Consider the following 23,685-nt stretch of genomic DNA (forward strand, 5'->3'; position numbering starts at 1 on the left):
TGTGTTTATAGGATTTTTAACAGAACTTACATATCTAGATTCTTGATAGGTATAATTTCTACATCATTTCGCTAGATATCTGTATGTCTTTGATGGAAACTTTGGTGAAAGGATAAGTCAATAAGGTTACTTATTGCATAAAATTATCATAAAAATCAATCGTCGATATATGTAATCGATAAATATGTTTGCATTATTTGCACATTTATTTAGATTTGGAAAATGTTGACAATGAATACATATTGTAGAACAATTAATTCACTCTGTGTACATATGACGGTGTGATGTACACTTGCGCGGTTATTATAAACTGTATATATGCATAAGTCATTAGACTTAATGTTTACTTATATGAACTTTTTTTATTAAAATTGAAATGCATACTTCGGTAGAGTGGAATTGATGAAAGACAATTGACACGTGCGATGAAATCTAAATATTTTCTGTTGTTGTAGCAGACACTGGGCACATCACATCTGCTAGGAAACATCTTGTTATTTGTTAGCCGTACTATTGCGAATCATGAGCAGTATTCGTTTATACAAATTGGCAGTCATTTTGACAAATGTATTAATTTAATGATTTGTATTATTTCTTCTACACGTGTATGCAATAAAACAATTTCATATGCTTCTAAAATTGTTCAACTTCTTTCTCGCCGAGAATATTGCAAGTTAGGAGGAAAATATTATGTTTATCTTAATTAATAATAATAATTATAAATTCTTTATTAGGAAATGTGTATCGAATAAATTGATGCTTCGAGAAAATATGAAACTGGATAACAAATATCCAGATACTCTTGTCTGACTGTATACTCTTTGACTACCATTTAAGAAATCAAGTAACAAATTGCCGCCAAATTTTAAATACAAAGAATGAAGTAGGGTCACGTGACGCTGTAGGGTTCACATTTACTCCGCAAGGAGCCTCATTATCTACCACGCAAGTCTCGCAGACGCGTTATTAGTGAGTGTTCAATAATTTGCTTTTTTAAATAATCAGTTCAAATGTTGGAACTTGCCAATAATAAAATATTAATGACAACGTCAGTAGAAGTGTGATGATGCAATTTGTGACAAAATTCTAACGTTTTCATAGGAAATAGGTACGTTTAAATTTCCGATTCGTTGCTCTTTGCGGAATTCCATATACATATTGCGTTCTTTTGCGCCGCAATATTTACGCATTGCTTCCTATAATTAATATTTCAAAATTAATAAATAATTTTATCGAGTTAGTATCGAATATTCTATACGATTTTGCCTGATTAGAATGATCTGTGGAAAATGTTATTCTTCTCTTGCACTGGTAGCGGTTTGCCAACGTTTTCTAAAGTTTTAAAGCAGTTTGAATCTTCGACCAATCACAGGCCGCCATTCTCACGCCTCTCACAGTTTACGCGTCAAATCGTACTAGCAGAATCACGTGCTTCTAGCTTTTTCGAATTTACAAATGTTTTGTTGTTTTAATAGACTTTTTGTTGTTTAAACATATAAAAAAGAGAATAAAATAAACGCGAGAGAATCATAATTTGTCAAACAAACAATTTATATTTTTTAAGTAAGCAATCGGCCTTCTTTAAATTAATTAAGTAACATTATTAAATGTACAAACGCTATTTTTAAATAAACAAATAGGATTAATTAAACAAATATACATGTTTATGTAATAAATAATTATCACTTATACGCATTATAAACATTTTCTATGTTTCTACGTTCACAGATCGACATACCTTCAAACGTTGTTAGCGAAGTAACCAGGCAAGCTATTGAAGATCATGGAAAATTCTTGTAAGTTTATTTGTTTTTTAAAATTAAATCAGTCTAATTTTCTAACTTAAATCAAACTCTATTTAATCGTTAACGAATTTTCACTTTTGCTTTAGGAACATATTGAAAGGAACGATTCAAGACCATTACCGACATGAAGCCACTGAAGTCCATTATACGCAAGATCAACTATCGGTTGCATCGAGTACTCGCCGATCGGTGAGTCAATGTATTCAATGTTTTCTTAATTTATATAATAGTGAGCATAGTGACAAAATTAAAGGAAGAAGAGAATGAAGAGCTCCAGAAGCTGTAAAGAACCAAAGAATGACTTTAAATTCTTTTCAGTTGAAAGCCATTTTCTAAGTGTTAATTGATATAAACCGGTGCTCGCACATCATTCAATCGAGGGAATTGCAACATCGTTTAAGCTCGGGCTTCTAAATCGCTAAGGTGTAATACAAATGAGGTATACAGAATACTCGATTCTTACTAAGAAGTTTGCTGAAATATCGGTAACGATGAGCGTGAAACGGTAATGGCAATAAGGCTTCAGAAAAACCGGCTTTGCTTAAATTAACACAATTAAACAATGTTTAAACCGCTAATATAACGTGCTCGAACAGAGAATTTCAGATCGAAGGTAAGAGGGCTGTTGGACGGTTTCGGTTTCTACATGTTCGTGTTCGTTTCGTATTCAATTTACAATATCGTCTTTCATTTAACCGCGATGCTAGCGTCACCGTTCGCACTTGTAATGTACTCGCCAGGATCAATTTTGTTAAATATTTGATGGCATTACCATCATTCTCGTGAAAGCTATACTCGCGTTTATGGCTATATCCGTAACCCGGCTGGGCAGTAGCTAAGCTTTTTAAGTTATCCATTGATATGTGTCCACATCATTTCATACCATGACCTATAAAACATATTGCAAGACCATACGACGAAACTAAACGTATCCGGGTCGATCTACATAACTTCGAGGAAAGAACTATGCATTTATTAGTACCAGCGTAAGTTTATTTTCAAGGGAGCAATATTTCAGCAACGTTTTAGCATTTTCTCGTGTTTTGGACGAATAATAAAATAAAAAAGATTATATTTTAGTCACCGTGCAGATAAATTATTTCGTTTAACATAGAAAAAGAAAGAAAAAAGCACTCAGTCTAGTTTTAGAAAAGTCATTGCCTTTATACTTTTTAAAGTATTGGGATAATTTTTGCTAGGGGTTGTTTTCCAACGTTCTACGATTGATATGTAAAATCTTTGATTTTACTCTGTATCTGACGATTTTGTCTTTTCTGTTTTAGTAACCCATTCGGAGCGTGTGATATTTTGGATTTTGGTGCTTTAGAGCTGTTCTTTATTAAAAAGAGCTTAAATTTATCGTCGATCTGTCGCACTTGAAAAAATAGAGTTTGTGGCCAGTGTAAAATCGGGTTTCCAGACCGTTGTGGTCTGGCCGCTGCCAGTCGTCGCAGGTAATACCAGATAGCGATGGAACGGAAAGTGATTATGAGTCACAACCTGACGCGTCTGTATGCTCAGGGGAGGGTAGCAGGTGCAACTATTGTTAGCGCTGGTGGTTCTGGTGGTGCTGCCGGTGCTAGCATTACTACCATTACTGCTAGCTTACAGGGGTAGCCACCAGCTGGGTAAGCCAGTAGGGGAACGGATGTTCCCAGGAGATTATTGATCGTGCAGGTAGATACTTCCACTTGCGACTACATACACGACCGACCAACCACGCCAGAAAAGCTTACAACTGAATTTATATTCTTCTTTTCCTTTGCCAAAAGGGTTGAGATTTCGGATAGAGAGGTTTTTCTTGGTCATCGAACGCTATAACATCTGTCGGACTATTTGGCTATCTTATCTTTTGCGAACGTAATCTGTGCGTCTGTTGATTTTTATGCAAAATACAAATTCTCCGCGTCGACTGCGATAGATAAGAATTAAATAGCATATTCCTTCGATTTTGAAACATTAGATTGCAACTACTCCGTTTTGTCACAAATACATAAACTCCGCAGTCTAGTAATAAGACTATATTGTTTTTGGATTTAGAATAGCTGACACATTAGGCTTTAGCATTCAGATCGTAACAAAATCAAAATTTATATTATATTATTGTTTTTACTGTCACTTAGTTTAATTATCTTTTTTTAATCTTTTGCCTTTAGCATTTAGATTTTAAGCTTTAGACTTTAGGCATAAATTATAAATAAATGAATGTTATAAATAAATAAAGAAGATGTAACATATGTAAAATTCGGCGAAGCGCTTTAACATTTCGGATCGAAGGAACGTCTCAGTTTCATTGGGTTCTTGAGATCATCGAAACGATCGACATCGCCGTGCTTAATTACCAAAATCGGGGAACAGAATCGAGCGTATCGACTATTCGATGAAATTGATTGCACGGTAAACACGTCCGCTTGAATATTTAAATGCTGTAGCATGGTTCCGGGAAAGGTGGGCTGGTCGAATATTCGGATAACGCCCCCCGCGAAGGTTGCGGCGTACAACCGCGTACAAGGTGAAATTGCGTCTGCGTTTCATGCGACTCTGTCGGAGGGAAATTTTTCCCTAACGATCTCGGCGGACGTCGGCCAATAATACCCAGGCCTCTGAAATTTAACACGCCATTCTCGGGCTCGTCGAATGGCCGTCCTTCTTTCCCCACTCTTTCGCGGTTGGATATCGCGAGTGACGGTCACTGCCTTCCTGATTCGATCAATGAAACTACCTCTCGCAGACCGACTAGGTTATGCGTCCACCCCTAGTTTAGATCCGACCAACTGATTTTTAGCTGCCCTCTTTCGATATCGATGCGTGCCCGACCATCGATAGCTCGCCGTCGTTTACTCGTTTGTCGATTGATTTACTTCGCAATTTTTCATTTTCATTTTCGTATTTATTTTTCCTCGATCGGCGTATATAGAATTCTTTTGCGTAGTCTCCAGCCGATGATACTCGTGCCCTTTCGTTTCTCCGGAAACACGATACTATTCGGTTCGAAAATTTCTCGATTTATTAGGCCGAATTTCCTAATGTTTCTGGAAAAATAGAATTGTCAACAACGGGACGACACATTTCCTGTGAAATTCGCTTGAATAGTTGTGTTATTTCTGGCGCGAGCAGATAATTTCATAATCGATATGTTTCTTTGGTATTACTACGCACAACACGAGACAACAATATTATGTGGAGAGCGAAGAGCATAGCGGAGTAGCGTAAAGAGAAATAAAGAGTATCAACCGAGTAAAAATTTGATAAAATTTTATTCGAAAGATTATTCGCAATCTGTTAATCGGATCACTTTTTCTCCAATTTTCCGATACAGCGTTACAAGTCAACTGGATTTTAGTTTGATTTTCATTCAATCGTAATACGAACCGAAGTAACTCGAAATCGATGATCTAACACCGACGAGCAACGATGTTTCAAGAGAACAATGCCAGTACGTTATATTTTCCGGTGATATTTCATGAATTTTGAGCGTTATAGCATCGATAAACATTAACGATGGCTCGAGACGTAAGAACAAGTTTCTAAATAAACCGGTGTAAGGTGAACAAATGCAATTCGATAACAATCGTTTCGAAACTATTTACAGGAGTACGCAACGGTTACCAATTCGTACAATGTTTCTGCAAAACTACGACAATCCAAACAGACCTGTACGATGGACGGAAGCGAAGTGATCGACAATTCCGCGGTACATGTGCATAGTCATCGAAGCCATGAGGGCATGTGCAGACCATGGGGGCCGTTGCAGCCGATGCAGTCAGGTGTGTCCCCGACAGGAACGAGAGAAACAGTTGCGCCATTTCCATGGTTATCGTGCAAATAGGACCATCGTTTCGACTTTTATCGAGTATTATCGTAATATTTGTTTGCGGGTAACGCATACGCGGCTAAATAACTGACGCGTGTATCGTTAAAATTTGAACGATCGCGAATGAAAAATGAACGATCGAGGTTCTAGCTACGGCTGGTATCTCGACAGTTTCGAATAATAATTTCGAAGAAAAAATGTACGAACAGTGTCACCGACGGTGTGTGGCCGAACGAAGAAACCGTAATAGAAAGCGCGAGGAAAGCACGCGTGGGCGAGGTCCCCGGGTGAACCGTGCACCCCGCGAAATTAGGGAAGGGTAGAACAGCCCGTACATATGGTTCACCTGCGAATGGTAGCCCCAACACCTGTCCCGCTATCCTGCCGTCCGTAGGAGCGTGGAGCGTGGAGCTAAGCGCGAGCGTGCAAGTCCAAAGCGCCAACCACGATCCATGGCTCTACGTCGCGTCTACGGCCCTACGGCAAAGAAACTAGATTCAAAGTGGGGGATTATCTGGGCTTTCGCTAACCCGTGCTAGTAGTTTCGTTCGGACGATCATGCGGTTTAGTTGTACCGTAGTTGTACGTCGACGGCCTTGTATACGCGTACACGCGACATAACAACACCGAAACGTGTTTAACGTTACCGGGCTCGCGTTCAGATCTCCGCGTACCCTTTTCCTAAGGGAAGCGTGCAGCCCCTTCTGTTTCGCGGTCCGCGATACCACGAGTGGATCGGTTTCGCGATTCGCGCGACCATCTTTTCGGAAACCGCACTGCGAACCCTTTGTATTTGTGAACCGATCGCGGGACGATTCTAGTGCGACCTGATACAGCTGTTACACGGAAGTGTTGTCGCGTGTACACACGAATGTGAAAGAAACAAAAATTTCTCGACCGATCGAATTCGTTGCGCATCACGCAGATCGGTTTTATCGCGACCGCAACGACACACGAAAAGCTTCTTCCGCGCACTTGTCCTCCAACGGAAAGGATATCTTCGTATTTGCTGGAATATTTTATGCACGCCGGTGAGTCGAACTAGGCGGAACGGTGACACTGGTCGCGGCAATTTTCCTTCTCGGATCAATGAAATCAATTCGAAAAAATATTCTTCCACCGGCGAACAGATTCTATATATCCAAGTGATACATGGAACAGAGTGTGTTGCTGAACGTAATTAATTTGCTAAAACCTTTATCCTATATATATATATTTTCCATGCGACACAGTTCTCCGTTGGAACCGTTCGATAAAACACTATCAAAGAGTTGTGGTTCGAATTAAATATTCATGAGGAATAGTAGGCGGGGTGTGTAGACACTTTACGAAATTCGGTGTGTGTGAGAGAGAGAGAGAGAAAGAGAAAGCGTTACAGGATCTCGACGTTGTTCTCAGGAAATTATTAATACGTTGCGATCTTTTATAGATATCGTACGCACAGCTGTTGGTATTCGATTAGCGAGTTCCCGTGTAATATCAACCATTTTACACACAGCAGATCACCGCGATCCACCTTACCTCTTGACCGTGAAATGAAAGATTATCAAAATGAAGGCGGAGGTGATCGTAATTGAGACGCCAATGGACCGTGGTTCGTCAGCGATGAAGGAGAACATACACGACGACGAGTTCGGCGACGAGGCAGAGCTGACGAGCCTCTCGTGGTTACAATCGCTCGATATTACAAGTGCTTCGAATTTACCAACGCCGCCCTGTTCTCCGTCTCCACCACCTGTAAATAGACAAGCGAAAAAAAAACTTTCGCCTTTGATCAAGGCTGAACTGGGTGAGTAACGGATCCCTTTCGTTGCGAACGGTTGCACAGACTATGGCAAGGATTTCGACAAGATATGCACACGTTTATGATTTCTTTGTAAGAATAATTCGCGTTTCGCTACGTTTTCGTCGTCCGAGATGCTTCGTCGTTCCCTCATTCGTTCCAGAAATTTTATAGTTTTCAAATATATTTCGTATACCGCGTATATTTCTTTATGATCCTTTACGACCTATTATGTGATATTAATTTAAATGTAATACGACAAAGTAACGCGTATCGTATGCTCGTGTTCACGATGTTGTCATTAATTCTCACTTCCGAGGTATTTTATATACATATCTGCGCGACGAGATGCACGATTTCTATCATTTTCTCCAACGACTTGAGACATCACCATTGGCCCCCGCGAATGAAAACGTATCAACGCTCTAATAGCGTCAGACCTCGATATCGATGGAATAAATCAAACGATTCCGAGGACCGACAGTTTTTTTCGGAAGATTACATTGCAACCGGTACGCGTTTGGTAGAATTTAGCAAAGTCGAACGATGCAACTCGTTTATGAAAACGGAAATAAGTGGACGCCGCGGATTCCCATTATATCGTCGTTGGCGTAGTATATTATCTTCTTTCATTAATCATGAACCCAGGTCTTGTACTATTGACCGGCAGCGCATTTGCCAGGAACATGCTAGTAACATGTTACCATTCGGGTCGTTCCGTGAATACATATATGCACACGCTTATGCATACAGCTTGTACAAGTATACATATGGGAATTCGTTGAAATTCGAAATTCAATTCGAATACAAAATTCGTAATAAGAAATAATTTGTAAGAATCTCTCATCGTACGATATCGAACGCGGAAAACAACGCGATTTTCTATGAGCAGATTTTAAGTAACAAATGTATAGGTGTTAACTACAAATCGGTTGTCCTCTTTTCCCCTCCCTATAGATTTAGCCGAAAACGCTGAAAAGTATCGAACCGATCCGGACGCAAAACCGCCATTTTCTTACGCTACGATTATATGCCTGGCGATGAGAGCAAATAACAATAAAGTGTCTCTGTCGAACATATACGCCTGGATCCGAGAGAACTTTTTGTTTTATAAATACGCTGATCCGGCTTGGCAGGTAAGCGATTCGATGGAACAGGGTCAAACTGTTTGCAACATCCTCTCCGATTTCGACGAGACGCTCTGTACGGATTAACACGGTTCGAACAAGGTTTCGTTGCAACTGCGCGGCGGATAAGTGACGAATTTATTGCATGAATTAAAAATATCGGAACGGTGAGAAGGCTGGAAGCAACTGAGTAATCCGATAGATTAATTCACTTGGTTCTCGAGACTTGTAAATTCGTTCGAAATCGGAGAGAAGGACCATGTTCGGTTAGATATGACCGAAGTAGGAAGGAGGGTCCGATTAATTTTCAACTTTGCGAACAGAATTCGATTCGGCACAACCTGTCGTTGAACAAGTGCTTCGTCAAGTTGCCACGATCGAAGGGCGAGCCCGGAAAAGGCGGCTTCTGGAAATTGGATTTGGAGCGGATGGAGGAGGGCAAGAAGTTGAAGCGACGCGCGACGATCTCGCAGCGGGTACGCGGTATCAAGAAGCAGACGCCGGTGACAAAGATTCTAGTGAACAATCCGCTGAACCATTGTGCACCGTCGAACAGTTCTCTGTCGACGCTGTACGAGACGCCACCGAGTAGCGTGTCGCCACCAATACCAGACTGTCTCTCCGAAATGACCGACTCCACGCAAGTTAGTTTAAGCGAGGACGATCTCACCGGCTTGTTGATCGCTACCGCGGGTTGGGACGAGAATCAGCTGGATCTCCTCGATTCACTTCTGGACACGCTGTAGAATCTCTAAAACGTATAGAAACGTAGAATCAACCGGTCGATTTTCTTTCACGATTCCGATATTATATGCTCAAAGACCGTTTCGTTCTCGTTTTTTTCTTCTTTTTTACCGATAGGTGTCAGATTTCGTTCCTAGCGTATTCCGTCCATCTCTAGTTTACCGAAAACATACCGACATTATATATGTACACCTAAATATAAAAAAATATACATACTTGCGATCAATCCGCGAAGTATAATAACGTATCAGGGTCTCGCGGAACGTTCCAATTGTCTTTTGACGAATAGAGAGTATCGTATTAGTCGTGATACTTCTTAGCGCACCTATTTCAATCGTGCACTTACTTTCTTGGCGAATCAACGTTGTTTTACCCGTGTAAACGGACATGTCTCGTTCCGCGTATCTTCGTTACTTTCCTAATAACGTTTAGTTGTGTGCAGTGTATCTTCTCCGAGTCCGAGATGCTTTAAATACGTTTACGAATGGTAAAGGTTGTCGATACGCGCATACGTCGACAATAGGTGGCGGACCGTATCGAATCTTTCCGAACCGTGAACCGACATCGCGTAGACATCTCGAGCGAACGGTGTACGCGTGTACAGCAATATTTCAACCCTTTGTAATACATCGACGAGTAACATTCCCATTACTTGGCGGATACATTACCATTGTTTGAATAAGTTTTCGTACACCTTACTCCCGCACCTATTATTTTGCCGGATCGAAGCGGCAGACAGAAATCTTACCACATAAATTTTAAACGTAAGCGTAAAACGTAATTGTAAACTTCTATTTGGTATACATATATGATATTAGATCGTCGTCTAAGGGAAAAACGATACAAATGTTTGCGATGCGTTAACGTGTATAGTGCCTTTATATAAGTAAGAAACATTTGCATTTTGCGATACGATATTAGCATAAATTTGCCAAGTCCATCGACTCGTACCAAGTACGGTTTATATATTTCTGTTTAGAAATCATGTGGACACGAAGTGCCTTACAAGTATTATTGGAAAATAAATTGCTTGACTCGAAAGGAAAATTTCGCTCTTGTATGAAAACATTTAACATTCAACATATGCGCAACTGAAACAACTATCTTTAGACTATCATAGTTATTGTACATTTCCCACTTGTTTGACTTACGATTACTTTAACATGTAGAACCAGCCTTGGTATCGCCATTGTAAAAAAAAAATATTATACGGCTCCTTGCTATCGTAACTGAAATTCTCGAGAGATTTTTCATGCCGAAGAATTTTCAAGTTAAAAACAAGACTGTGACCGTTTAATGAAGATGGAATAGAATTTTTCTTTTCTTTTTCCCCTTTTTACTTGCAACACGACTTTAAGCATCCGAGCTTCTCGAGTGGATTTTCGAACATCTTCGATTTACGAACATGACGCGCGCGTCCTCTAACAATTAATTATATCCGAAACCGTTTTAAAGACACGTGGCACCGTGTGTGTAAGTCGATATCCTGTAAATTGAAACTACATTATTGTCGAAAATAAAGAGTACGTAAATGCAGAATAACAACCAGAAAGGAATTATTTTTCTCAGTAACAAAGACGGAGTCCGTGTCCCCTTTGCATCTTTGGCACGTGTCTATCTTATAACCATGTCGCGGATCTGTATGCGCAATAAAGATAGTCAGCATTCATATATATATATACGTATGTATACATATATGTATAATACGCATACGCCCAACTCTGATATCGTTAAACATTTGACACATTATCGACCGCTGTTAATACTTTTCAAAACGTGCATGATCGTCCACGCTTACGGACATGTTAATCGACCTAATACTAATAAGTATAATCCGCTCTGTTTTGCGTCGCATCATCTGGGTTTCCGTTAAACAAACACACACAAAAACACGCGCGCGCGCATACATACATACGTACAAACACATATCACAACATCAAAGTTCATTTTGTCGTACTCCTATATACAATTTACCAAATTGCCATGTCGCAGAAATAAGAGAAAGAAGCTAAGCGAAGAGGATGAAATGACCGCGTATACAATTTTCAAGTGTAAAGAAAAATGTAATGTAAACATTCGATAAAAGACTCTATCGTATTAAAGGAAGATAAAATGAAATGGGTCGAATGCATTGTCACTGGAGTCGAAAGTCGAGCAACGATTGCTCGATAAATTATTATATACACACGTAGGCCGGACGATATCGTACGTAAGACGATCTGGTAGATCTCTAGGTAATAATTTTCGGTTCTCTCGGGGTGACTTTAAGCCTCAATCCGTTCGCGTTGTGCAGTACTAATTCGCTGCTGAAGCGAAGCTCGTTTTCAGTGTCCAACGACTCCACGTGGTAATTTCTCAATAGAGTGATGATAACAACTTTGACGATCATGGTGGCGTATCTCCAACCTATGCAGTTCCGCGATCCCGCACTGAAAGGAATGAAGGCGAACGGAGGATATTTGGGTCCATCGGGGAGAAACCGTTCCGGCCGGTAACAGTCCGGATCCGGAAAGTATCGTGGATCGCGATGAAGAAGGAACAGATTGACAAGAAGGGTCGAGCCGATTGGAATGTCGTGTCCCGCTGAAACAAACGTATCCACCGTCAATTCTATCCTATTATTATAACTGTCGCGATATCGAATCGCAATCGACATCCTCGAGCAATAATAATTACATCATCAATAATTATATCATAATTACATCAATGAAATTCTCTATTTAATTGAAAAATCATGCAATTGAAAACCATAAATATGTATTCCCCACTTGCATTTCGACGAGACTGGCGATTAAAATAATTAGCAGTCGATCGAATCCGAATGCTTTCGAATCGTTTTCACGCGTTCCAGTACTCGAGTCAACATACTCACATATGTTAATGGGTTTATAGATTTGTCTGGCAATAAGCGGCGCAACCGGATACACTCTCCATGATTCCTTTATGCACGCCGTCAACCACGGCAATTTGTTCAACATGTCGGAATCGAACTCGTTCGTCCCCGCGACGTTATAATATTCGTCCAGAATTTTCTCCTGTAAAAAAAACAAAGAGAGATTCGTTCAGGTTAGTCCACGCGATTCGTTACGGTCGATACGAGTGGCGTTAAATTCGCTGGCGCGGCGAGCATCGCCCCGGTACACTTGCCTGATACTCCGGGTGACGACCTAACGCGTAAAGGATCCAGGACAAGCTGGTGGCCGTGGTGTCATGACCAGCGAATACGAACGTGTTCACCTCGTCGCGAATGTCTTCGTCGCTGAGGGCGTCGCCGTCCTGCGACAAGTCCAACAGCAAGTCCAATAAAGTCTGGTATTTGGTGACCCGTTCGTCCACGTTTCTTTTCTCCTTTGCCTTCCATTGGCTCTTTCTTTTCGCGATGATCTGCGATCAAGAATAATTTAATAAACACGTGGCTGTCGATGCATTTTGTTTCGGATTAGACGGGAGAATGAGAATAGTTACTTTGTCAACGAAACGATGAGCGACGGTCAACGCGTGCTCGTGAGTTTTGCCCCATCTCGATAATTTGAAGATCGGATCGAAGGACAACCAGATGTTTAGGAATCTTCTTTGGGAGATTGACGCTAATCTATGAAGATGACAGAATATTCATATTAAAGCATATATTATAATTATTGCGACTACGGGAAATGAGGGATCGCAAGATTGGTATAGGATACTGTGGGTGTTTGCACAGTGCGACGCGAATGCAACAGTAAGAAGATTGCAAGAGGGGTATCCGCGATTGAAGTCGCCCACGGCGCGATATGTTAGGAAATTGACCAACACATGTACGCTAACGGGGTTGCTGGCTGTGGCGGTAGTGGAGCCGGGCGGCCGCGTACTGTGCAAAACGCCTTCGCGGAGTCCTTGGAGGCTGATGATTCCGAAAGCCGGTGAGCCGCAAAGCGGGGTAAGTTTCAGTTAATTGTGAATTTTATTTATAACAAAGATCTTTTGATTGTAAATTTTGATGGATATAAATTCATTTATAAATATACGTTAAAGTCGTTTGGTCCACTGTCGAAGAAGATCAAAATGTATCAAGAGATAATATACAGTTTTAATATGAACATTGGGTAACGCTATAATTCTAAATATTTTTGGAAGATGAGAAAATATACTTACGCATCTACAGCCTGTACGTATTCGTTCTTTAAATCCGTTTGTGCGTTGATCTCGCATCCCATGGAACTGTCTGTAAAAGTTACACGACACAATAATAAAAATTTATTAATGAAAGGAGTTTGATTTAATATACTCGCATTGATCGATTTGTTTAGTGATTTGTCTTGCGGGTATTTTGAAAACATGTCAGAATCGATCGTTAGGCTGTTCGTTCAATTAAATTCTTTAAATTGCTAAGACAATGAAATTGTTGAAATATTTAAACTGCTGGTACTAAACCGAAATTTTTACTATTGTTACAGATCCAGCGACTAGGTGGACAGATTATACGCGAATGGCTGGCTTGTCTTCTCTCTCTCTCTTTTCCTGTTCCTGAACTGCAACGCAGCTTCCCTCATCCTCGCATCAGGTAGCGTGCGAATGCAAATTATTACGTTGAAATTTGTAGAATATTTTAACTATTACAATGACCAAAGGAATTGCCCGGAAATCATTTGAATGGTAATTTGTTTTCTAGTTAGGCAGGGTCTTCCTGTACGTAACGATTTTTTGCGATTGTTTCAAGTTTCAGTTGCATCAGCAGGATTATCGGCTTTTTCTGTTCTTTTTTTTTTGTATCGGAATTTGTTGGTTCGAAAAAATGCAGCGCTACTCGGTGAATATCCAGGGCGGCCGAGAACACGAAAAAATTTTGGGATGTCCTATCATTTTGTCGCGCAGTGTAGAATTGTCATTTTGCGAAGCCGGATCACCGAGCTCGGCGAAGGGGCGTATCCGTCCTAGCGTTACGACGTCCAGGCGGGTGGGGGGTTGTTGGGTATCGGTGGAATCCGTCGTGGATCCCAAGGGGCTGCGGACAGCCCTGGACTATCTTGAAATAATAGCGTTGCGACCATAGTTGTTCCACGCGTTGTCTTTAACGTCGCGAAAATTGACAACGTGCTTGTCGCGTTAGAGTTGCGAAATAAATGCCACACTGCGAGCAGCCGTTTCAAGGATCGCTCTATCGTCGCAGAATCGTCGTCGATCTCCTTTGAAGTTGTGTCGAAAACATAATGCGGCAATATTCCCTAAATTGTTTCGATTTTTCTTCCGAATGCATGAAATATGAGAAGCTTACATATTTGAAACATCGTTAACGTTGAATTCACAAGTCGCCTAATTTGTTAATCGATACTCGAATCGATATCGCGCGAGTTGTGGTCAAAACGATCGTTTCGACAAAATGACAGTTTTCGCGAACTGTCAAACGTGAAGAGACTTGCCAAAATCGTCGAGTGATTTGAAAATATTTCAGTATCAATGCACATGAAATAGTCGATAATAATTTTCGTAGCATTTGTTCCAACGAAGGCGGTCGAATATGGTTTCGAAAACAAGAGATTCAACGATCGCTAAACGTCGCGATGATTTATTTTTAGAACCCAGCCACGTATGAATATTTGCATTAATTAATAGACAGCTTTCCCCGTATTTTACATTGATATCCATAAGAAGCCAGATGAATGCTCTATAATAGAAATTCGTTGCTCCAACAAGACTGTTGCGTGCCCACGTAACAAGATATTTCGGTTCTTCTTTTAATTAATACATTGTATTAATTCCATATATTTAATATATGATAGAATTGTGGTAATTTCAAAAAGTTTGTCGTTTCGTTATTCAAATGAATAATAATTGACAATTTTCTCTTGTCTTAATATATTAATTTTGTTATCGAACATACAATGTACTAACTAGAAGTATATAGGTTACTAATCGCGTTACGAATATTTCTGTATCTCGTTTAGATATTGCATCGTATTATCGGAACCTGTTTGCACCATGTTTTTTTAATTTGATATATTATCGAAATCCGATCTGCAATTTTGTCAATTAGGTGAAAATATCGGCCCTCCTCTACGAAATAACCGAGCGCACCAAACAATTGGCCGAGCCGCGGGCTCGGTTGGAAAGCGATAAGAGATTTCAAAGTCGTACGACCGTGGCGAGCATTCCGAAAGCTTCGGCACGTATAGTAGAGCTTTCGAAGCCACGGCAGCCGTATCAGCATCCATCCAAGCCTATCGGTTACGTTTCTCGCGGTGCTCTACACGCAGTTGGTTCGTACTTTGTTTCGTCACTGTCTGTAAAACTAAGTAGTACATATTCGGAATTTCGGTTTACAATCCGGAACAATACCATTTTCTGTTTTGCCTTTTGTTAAAAATATCGTTCAGCGAGTTATGCTGGAGACAGTTTTGCCAATTACAAAAGACGATACTATCGTTGAAATTTCAAGCTTATATCAGATTGGGAAAAAAGAAATCCATTATTTTTTCAGTAGACGGCTGTAATGATCGATCAAATAATTTCACATTTATGCTCGTTGAAAAGGTGACATTTCGCACCACAAAAATTCTTTTTCTGTTTTTTCTTTGGTCCATTCGGTTGCGAGCGTGTTAAAAATGGAAGTTAACATAGATAAAGTTCGGTACATTTTATAATTTTTCTTTGATAAAGGTGAAAATGCAAGCCAAGTGTGTTGAAATTGTGAATGGTGTTTATGGTCTCGATACTGTACCAGCCAATTACGCGCAATTTTGGTTTCGTCGATTCCGTTCAGGTATTTTTGATGTTAAAGATGCGCCTCGTACAGGTAGACCGGTCGTAGAAAATGTTGACAAAATCACAGAAATAATCGAAGTTGACCGGCATGTTAGCGGTCGTAGCATCGCCCGGGAGCTAACGATCGACCATGAAACGGTTTTTGAACCATTTGCACAAAGCTGGATTTAAATAAAAGCTCGACGTTTGGGTGCCGCATCAATTAACACAAAAAACCATTTTGGTTCGAATTTCCATCTGCGATGTCTTGGCCAAACGGAATGAGATCGACCCATTCCTTGAACGCACGGTGACTGGGGATGAGAAATGGATTGCATACGACAACATTGTGCGAAAACGTTTATGGTCAAAGCCTGGTGAAGCAGGTCAGACGGTGGCCAAACGAGGACTAACAGCCAAGAAGGTTCTGCTGTGCATTTGGTGGGAATCATTTATTACGAGTTGCTTCCATATGGTCAAACACTAAATTTGAATCTCTGCTGTCAACAACTAGACCGTTTGAAGCTAGCGATTGACCAGAAACGGCCAGAATTGGCCAACAGGAGAAGTGTTGTGTGCCATCAAGATAACGCCAGGCCGCACACGTCTATAGTGACTCATCAGAAAATTCAGGAGCTTGGCTGGGACGTTTTGATGCGTCCACCATATAGTCCAGACCTGGCAGCAAGCGATTACTATATTTATATTGCATTGCAAGACTTCCTTAGCGATAAGAAATTGGCATGGAGAGAAGATTGTGAAAATCGATTACAAGAGTTTTTCGCTAACAGGGGCCAAGACTTCTACGACAGAGGCATTATGAGGGTACCTTTAAAATGGCAACAAAAAATAGAACAAAACCGTGCATATTTGACCTAAATCAAACAATCGGCAACATGTTAAACAAAGTCTTGAAGTTCGCGTAAAAATGATGGATTTCTTTCTCCCCAACCTAATATTAGGGCGCTCCACGGTAGAACGTGTTTCTGTAATTTCAAAAATCCACATACGTGGCCATTAGTAATTTACATTTGCATTTAACATTAACATCTCTTCGCAGCCACGCAACGTATAATCGAGTTATCGAGACCGAAGAGAAAGCAAAAGGCAAAGGGCAAGAGAACGAAAAAGGTGTATGCTAGCAAATCAAGGTAATTTGTTTGCATTCTTGTACCGTTTTCTTTTCTTTACAACTGTCATGATTGTCGAATTAACAATCTTATTTTTTATACGAACAATGTCACGTTTCTCGCAGCTATTTTGCAAAACACGCGAAGAAGAGGCAAGGCCGCGAGTACAGAAAATACGAGCGTAGGATGAAAAGAAGAAAGTTAAAGAGAGCAAAACAACGTCCGCCAAGAAGGTCGGATTCCGACAGAACTATTATTGTGGTAGATTTAAAATCCAAAAACAAGTGAACAAGTTTATCGTAATTTCATGTATGGTCTCGGTGTGTTCTCGAACAATATAGGTTTCTAAGTAGAAAATATCGCTTTACGATGTTGACATATTTTTATCGATATCTATTTACGAAGAAGAATGCATACGATTCGTTCAATTAATTAGCCGAGCCTTTGAATTTCCATCGGTAATCGAACATCCAAAAATCAATTGAAATTTGCCGGAAAATCATCTTTGGAATATTAAAACATCCCCGAATCGACAGCAAATAGAATTGCGATAATTGCAATTTCGCGTGTACGTGCTGGAAATGCTTTCAGTTTCGAGTTCGCTTACCGCATATTATGTCCAACGTAGCTCGTTTCATGTACGGAAAAACGTCGAAAGATTTGCCGACTTCTTTTCTCAGACAGGAAATTAATATTCCAGCCTCTTTGATCGTTGTCTTCAAGTATACCTCTAAAAGACCGCTGTGAAACGACGGCGTCAACAACTTCCTCCGCGAATGCCATTTGTCTCCTAGAACGGAATGTATAATGTATATTACAATAGTATTTTCAAAAATTTCAAATTATTTAAATAGAAAAAATACTGAATTCCCGACTAAAAATTGTCAACGCATCGAAATGCGAAGTGAATCGCATTTGAACGCAAAAAAGGACGTGATATCAACAATGTAATTATCGATCCAATTAATTCGTATTCAGGCGGCTAATTCATACGTTGGATCTGCGAACACAGTAACCAATGGATAAAAGCGACTGGGTAAGCATCACGTTCCTTTTGTTGACTAACGTGGCTAAAATTAATTCGACCCGTCCATATGCGGGAAACCGCAAAGACATCCATTATGTAGATTATCGTAGATTATGTGCACAATTCGAAATGAATACACGTCGCGCGGTATGTAAAGGAATGTCGAAACATTAGCGGAATATTTCAATGATTCAACTGGTCGTCGTTGCAACGACTGCGTCTGCTAAGCCTCTCGCGTCTCTGCGACGAAAAGTACTCGAAAAGTGAACAATAAGTCGACACGATATACTCGAAAAACAATGTACTTCTCTATTATACCGATTGAAACTGATCCACGCAACTGGCGCGTACTTTAAAGTATCAGTTCTTGCGTCCAATTTTTGGCATGGATTGTTTTTATGAAGAAAAAAATGAACAAAATCAGATAACAAGCGAATACGAAGAGAATGCGAAATGCTTACCGGTGCTGGTTAACAAACCGGTGCCGAGCCACGACCGCAGATACTCGTATTCGAGACTTTTGTCGATGTGAACGCTGCTGCTCAATAACGGCTGAACCGCTTCCGCTTTGTAGAGAAAGATGAAGGGCCTCATGCCTACCCAAAGCAAGTACATGTCACCCAGCTCTTTCGCCCAGCAGATCATCTTCTTGAAGGCTTCTGTAACAGATATCGGTTCGCGCGAAAAGATTAGCAACGCTGACTTGTTTCGTTCTTCTTTTTCCATTGTACAAATCGATTGAACAGAACTCTATATGGAAGCAATTGCTAAAGCAATCTAAAGTTAAAATTACACATGGTGTATAGTTTTTTTTACATGTATCATATATTGTTCTCGTTGACTTTTCGAACGTTATCCTTTTATTTTTAATCTATTAAAAGACACAGATTTCTACCGTATTATTATCTTTATTTTATTAATAGCTGGGTACATCGCCAAGAGTTTCATTAAACCGTGTCGCGCACAAAAATCTCACCGTTTCAAAGAATCCTCGATATCCTGTGCTATTGGACTAATAACGATCGTTGACCCTAGCCATGCCGCGCAGAAATAGATCTTTGACGGTTCTATTCAAGGTTATTTATAATTACGTACCATGTCTCCAATATATTACAAATTTCATTTTATAATATACCAGATTTTTCGTACACGTCGGAGTCGCAGTTTGTCTTTGTTATTAAAAATTTCATTAAAAAATTGTTCCAATTAGAACAGATCTTTATTAGATCTTCAGAATATAAAATCGAAACTTGATATTAGCGGTTGTTACACGGTCCCCTTGTGAAATCTAAAAAGCAAAATATTCGAGCGTGTACCAGTTCGAAGAAGGCGATTTCTTTTTACAAAACCGTTCGACGAACACTTTTATCCAGGGGTTGCGCCGATACGAAATTTCATAGAATTCCATGCAATTATACGGTACAGTGGCGTTATTCAGGACGCAGGCGACCTCGACCTGCTTCTTCTTTCGTCTCGTTCCGTCTCGTTTCGTCTCGCGAGAGGTTCGCGCGATTATCTTCAGCATTCAATACGCGCTCGAGGTGGATAAATCTTTTTTTCTCTCCTGTTTTCCTCTCCCTCCCCGACCCCTCCGGATTCTTTCGCGCGTGCACTCGCGACGATTCCCCCTCGCTTCTCATATTTAGAGCAGGCTACTTATTTCCGAACTATACGTACACGCGTCTTTATCTTTTCCGATTAACGTGCGATTTGTTCGCCGACCTTATTAAACGGTCGCGATAAAACCAAGCGCACATTTTGTTACCGAAAGGACTTTGACTTCTCTCGCTCGCCGAAGATCATTAATTTAGCCGCGCGGTCCCTTGCGATTTTCTTGGTAGAATGCAATTTACCGAGGCGTCTCTCTTCCATGCGAACGAAGTCGCTCGGATATCAGATACATAATTACCATTTGTTTTCCATTCGTTTCGGTTCACTTTGAATTATAGTCCGGTCGATCCGCACATTTCAAATGGGACATTGTTTTACCGTCGATTTCATCGCCGCGGCGGATTTCTTTTATTTCAACAGGGATTACAAGAATTTTTCAATAATTCTATAAGATATCCTAGATGAAAAAAATAACGAATTATTCCTAGAATGAATTAACACGGTTTATCTTAATTATTCGGTTCTCAATTTCAAAATGTATTTCATAGTTTTCGATTTAGCAAACTTCTCCACATTATCGCCGACTTGTTGCAATAAATAAATCACAAGATAAATCACGATGAATAATAAGAAAATAAAGAACGTCTCGCTATAGCGTCTTTGAAATATGCAAGTTTTCCAAAAATATTAAAATATTTAAACTCTTGGAAAATCGAGTTACATTTTCTTGATATTGCTATCGCAACTTTCTCCGAACGGTATTCGTTAATCGAAGCTCGCGCTTGTTCATTGTCAATGTCGATACACCTCCTTGCACGATTAGAGTGTCGCCGCATTCCGATTTCTCGGGGTTGGGTATCAATCGTGTCAAATTGAAAATAAAAGTACGCGAACGAACGAACGGTGGCGGGCGGCGGATATATCCAACGATGTTTCACTCCAGCTACATCGTACCAGATATTTTCACGCGTCCGTGACACATTTCTTTGCACTTCTTTTCTTTTCCAACAGACACTTGTTGCAGTCTTTTTTTAACAACAAACCAATATCGTGCGAAACATTACTTTACATCTTCCCGGGAACATTTCTGCGTAAACATTTCACGTCTCACGAAAAGTCGTTAACAGGTAATTCCAGCTTCTATGCGTTGCCATAATTTTATCGTTACCGCACCGACGAAAATATCGAAAACGATAAAGACATTCGGAAAAATTGATTCGGAGCAATTCGTTCGAGTAAATGATGATATTTACAATTTATTCTGCACTAGTTAACATCGATAATTCAATTTAGAATTTACGTTGCGCACTTGTACACATGTAAATTACCGAGATCTACAAGTCGCATATTTTACATCCTTGTTCCAGTTTCAGAGAAACGACAAAATCAATGCTTTCTCCGAGGAATAAGAAAATTGAAAATGGTTCTTTTCCAAGTTGTAAAATTGAGAAGCGATTTTTCCAAGTGACATCAAAGTTAAAAACGGCAAAATTGAAACAGGTTTACTAAAGACGACCTAGTCGTTGAATGAAACCGTTCAATCTTTCCGAAACATGTTCTCACTTGGACATCGTACCAAAACCACAACATCTCGACAATATCGCAATTGTAGCAACCGCGTACTCACCTTCCGGACTGCAGCACAGCTCGCAAGCATTCCCGATGATCGGAAACGCCGGAGGGTATGGCACCTTCCTAAGGGCGTAGAGAAACTTGCCGCGTCGCACGGCGAGGAAAAGTACGATGGTCAGCAAGCACATGGACAGGGTCAACGTAACCCAAGAGGCTCCCATTGTGAAACTCGGCGGCGGCATTTCGAATGCGCTTCCTCTTACAGAAAGATCGAGCATACGGTTCGCATATTTGTGAAATTCCAGTGGCCTTGACGACGGATTGCTCGGCACTAGCTGCGAGCGAACCGCTTCCAAGAGGAATCGCTGATTCGGATCCCCCGCGGAGAGGGCGAGTTCAGCCCTCCGGTGAATCGATCTACTAATTGGAGGAATTGCCGATGCTGGTTGCGACACTTGTTGCGCAGATACAGTTGAAAATTCGTCGAAGCGAACAAACTCCTTGAAACCGTCGTGAACAAATGGAGGAAGACGAAGACCCCGGGACCGTGTGTGCAACGCGTATCATCGAATGACTCCCTCGGTTATACGTTGTCCGTACCAAACAGTCTCCCTTATATACTACTGAATACTCTGTGTACTACATCAACGGTCAGTGGTTAACTCTCCCACCAATAGAAACAAACACGTGGGACGTGTATAACACAGCAGCAGCAGCAACCGAGTGGAGGTGTCGAACACTCTGGTTCCTGGCAAGGAAGTTACATTGGCCGTTTATCCACGGAACACAACGCAACATTTGCATGTTCGCACGGTGCCGAGCGCGCGTTATGCGCCGTCCACGTTGAAATTGCCTCGTGTGCATAAGGAAATCGGAACTGCATCCACGCAGTTTCCTTATCTTTATCTTCATCCATATCCTTATCCTTATCCATATCCTTATCGTTATCCTTGTCATTGTTATTATATTGTGCCGTACGTGTCCAGGGAATGTATACATTGCACGCCGACCCAAATCTTATTAATACTTATTAATATTATTAATAATTATTTGATTCGCATTATTTAATTTTATTTGTATTATTTCACTTTAACTGCTTTCTTTTATCTTTATTTATTTACAGGCTAATACCAATTAGGAGATATACGATATAAAATATAGAACAGACGCGGACTCTCAAAGAATTTCAAGATACTGTTATATTTTGAAATATAATAGTATATATTAATAATAAATAATAGTGAAATAATATATTTTATATTTTTTAATATATACGAAAAATAGTAATATATTAGTAATAAATATACATTATATTATGAAATGGGACTATACTTTTCAAATACATACCTCTACAGAGAGAAGGGTTCCCTGAATTTTTGAATTAGAAATTTTAACCCTTTGCCGTCACAGCCATTTCAACTTGAAACAGTTATTTCGATTTGTACGGTGTATCTTATTTATTTGTACCAACAGCAACACTGTAACAATTGCTTATCAATACGAGAAGGAAATATTAAAATTATTATTAAATATTAATTATTATACAGAATATGATATAACAATTTTATGTCATCGCTCGGGTGAAAAGATCGTAAATAAAAAATTATCAGAATTCGGCTAGCGTAAAATCCTCGTCGGCAAGAGCAAAACAGTAATGCGCAGGCGGAGATTGGTATGAAAAGGAGACCCTGCGAATCCAAAGTTCAAAGAAGGACAAACTTTTTATGCGAAGATGTTTCACCTGCGCAACGACGACGTCGATCATGATGATGATGACATCGATCACGACGATGATGATAATGATGGTGATGGTAGTAATAAGGATGATGATGCTCTCGTTTTGATCATCGCCGATGTAACTTTTACGTAACATTTTTCTGATATAGCGCTGCACTTTTCGGCTTCGAGATTATGTCACGCGACTTATCCGGTCCCGTCCGGCCATCATTTACTTTCACGGGCGGGAACAACTTTCTATTCCTCCCTTTCGACCGTAACGTTTCGACCTGTTCACCGAAAAAGATTATCGGATCGCGTCGATACCCACCGTCGCGAGGAAGCTGCCGTTGTCGCGAAACATCCCAGCGCGATGACCGGCGGATTCCGTTGATTCGGGAGTGGCGAGCACGTGTGCGGTTTATGGCAAAGCTTCCATCCGCGCCACATGTTCGCGATGTAGTTTTTGAAAGCGTTCACTTTCGACTCTCGGTTCACGGATTCTCGTTCCATCTTTTTTGTTCGCGCACCGATTACTCGATGTTCTCTCTCGGCGTGTCCCATTCATCGTCGAACAACGAGTTCGATGATTAATCGTGTCAAAACAATTACGTCAGAGCATGAATACACCGACATGTG

The 23,685-nt window shown here is 40.4% G+C and overlaps 3 protein-coding genes across 7 annotated transcripts; 2 read left to right on the forward strand and 1 right to left on the reverse strand.

The window, feature by feature from the left end:
• The first annotated feature begins 952 nt into the window (after positions 1-952).
• Positions 953-10,456, forward strand: LOC144471747 (forkhead box protein J1-B). Of its 5 annotated transcripts, XM_078184106.1 has the most exons (10): positions 953-1,108; positions 1,729-1,796; positions 1,892-1,994; positions 2,124-2,418; positions 3,089-3,259; positions 5,125-5,318; positions 5,398-5,572; positions 7,049-7,408; positions 8,360-8,538; positions 8,853-10,456. In XM_078184106.1, the coding sequence occupies exons 8-10, from the start codon at positions 7,171-7,173 to the stop codon at positions 9,273-9,275; spliced, it is 840 nt and encodes a 279-aa protein (XP_078040232.1). In that variant the 5' UTR covers positions 953-1,108; positions 1,729-1,796; positions 1,892-1,994; positions 2,124-2,418; positions 3,089-3,259; positions 5,125-5,318; positions 5,398-5,572; positions 7,049-7,170; the 3' UTR covers positions 9,276-10,456. The 5 variants fall into 5 exon arrangements, with proteins under 5 accessions (XP_078040232.1, XP_078040230.1, XP_078040231.1 ...); XM_078184104.1 differs by having other exon boundaries at positions 2,124-2,244; positions 3,089-5,318; XM_078184105.1 differs by lacking the exon at positions 2,124-2,418 and having other exon boundaries at positions 3,089-5,318.
• A 75-nt stretch (positions 10,457-10,531) lies between these two features.
• Positions 10,532-21,952, reverse strand: LOC144471745 (cytochrome P450 4c3). Its single transcript, XM_078184100.1, has 8 exons — positions 21,386-21,952; positions 18,609-18,806; positions 17,728-17,910; positions 13,405-13,474; positions 12,739-12,865; positions 12,421-12,657; positions 12,146-12,308; positions 10,532-11,856 (listed from the first exon to the last, which is right to left on the reverse strand). The coding sequence occupies exons 1-8, from the start codon at positions 21,606-21,608 to the stop codon at positions 11,504-11,506; spliced, it is 1,554 nt and encodes a 517-aa protein (XP_078040226.1). The 5' UTR covers positions 21,609-21,952; the 3' UTR covers positions 10,532-11,503.
• LOC144471750 (uncharacterized) lies at positions 14,768-17,625 on the forward strand. The gene is made up of 4 exons (XM_078184111.1): positions 14,768-14,836; positions 15,284-15,506; positions 17,051-17,141; positions 17,246-17,625. Exons 1-4 carry the CDS (start codon positions 14,768-14,770, stop codon positions 17,406-17,408), a joined length of 546 nt encoding a protein of 181 aa, XP_078040237.1. The 3' UTR covers positions 17,409-17,625.
• Positions 21,953-23,685: the final 1,733 nt, after the last annotated feature.

This window comes from Augochlora pura, chromosome 6, assembly GCF_028453695.1.
Source record: "Augochlora pura isolate Apur16 chromosome 6, APUR_v2.2.1, whole genome shotgun sequence".
NCBI lineage: Eukaryota > Metazoa > Arthropoda > Insecta > Hymenoptera > Halictidae > Augochlora > Augochlora pura.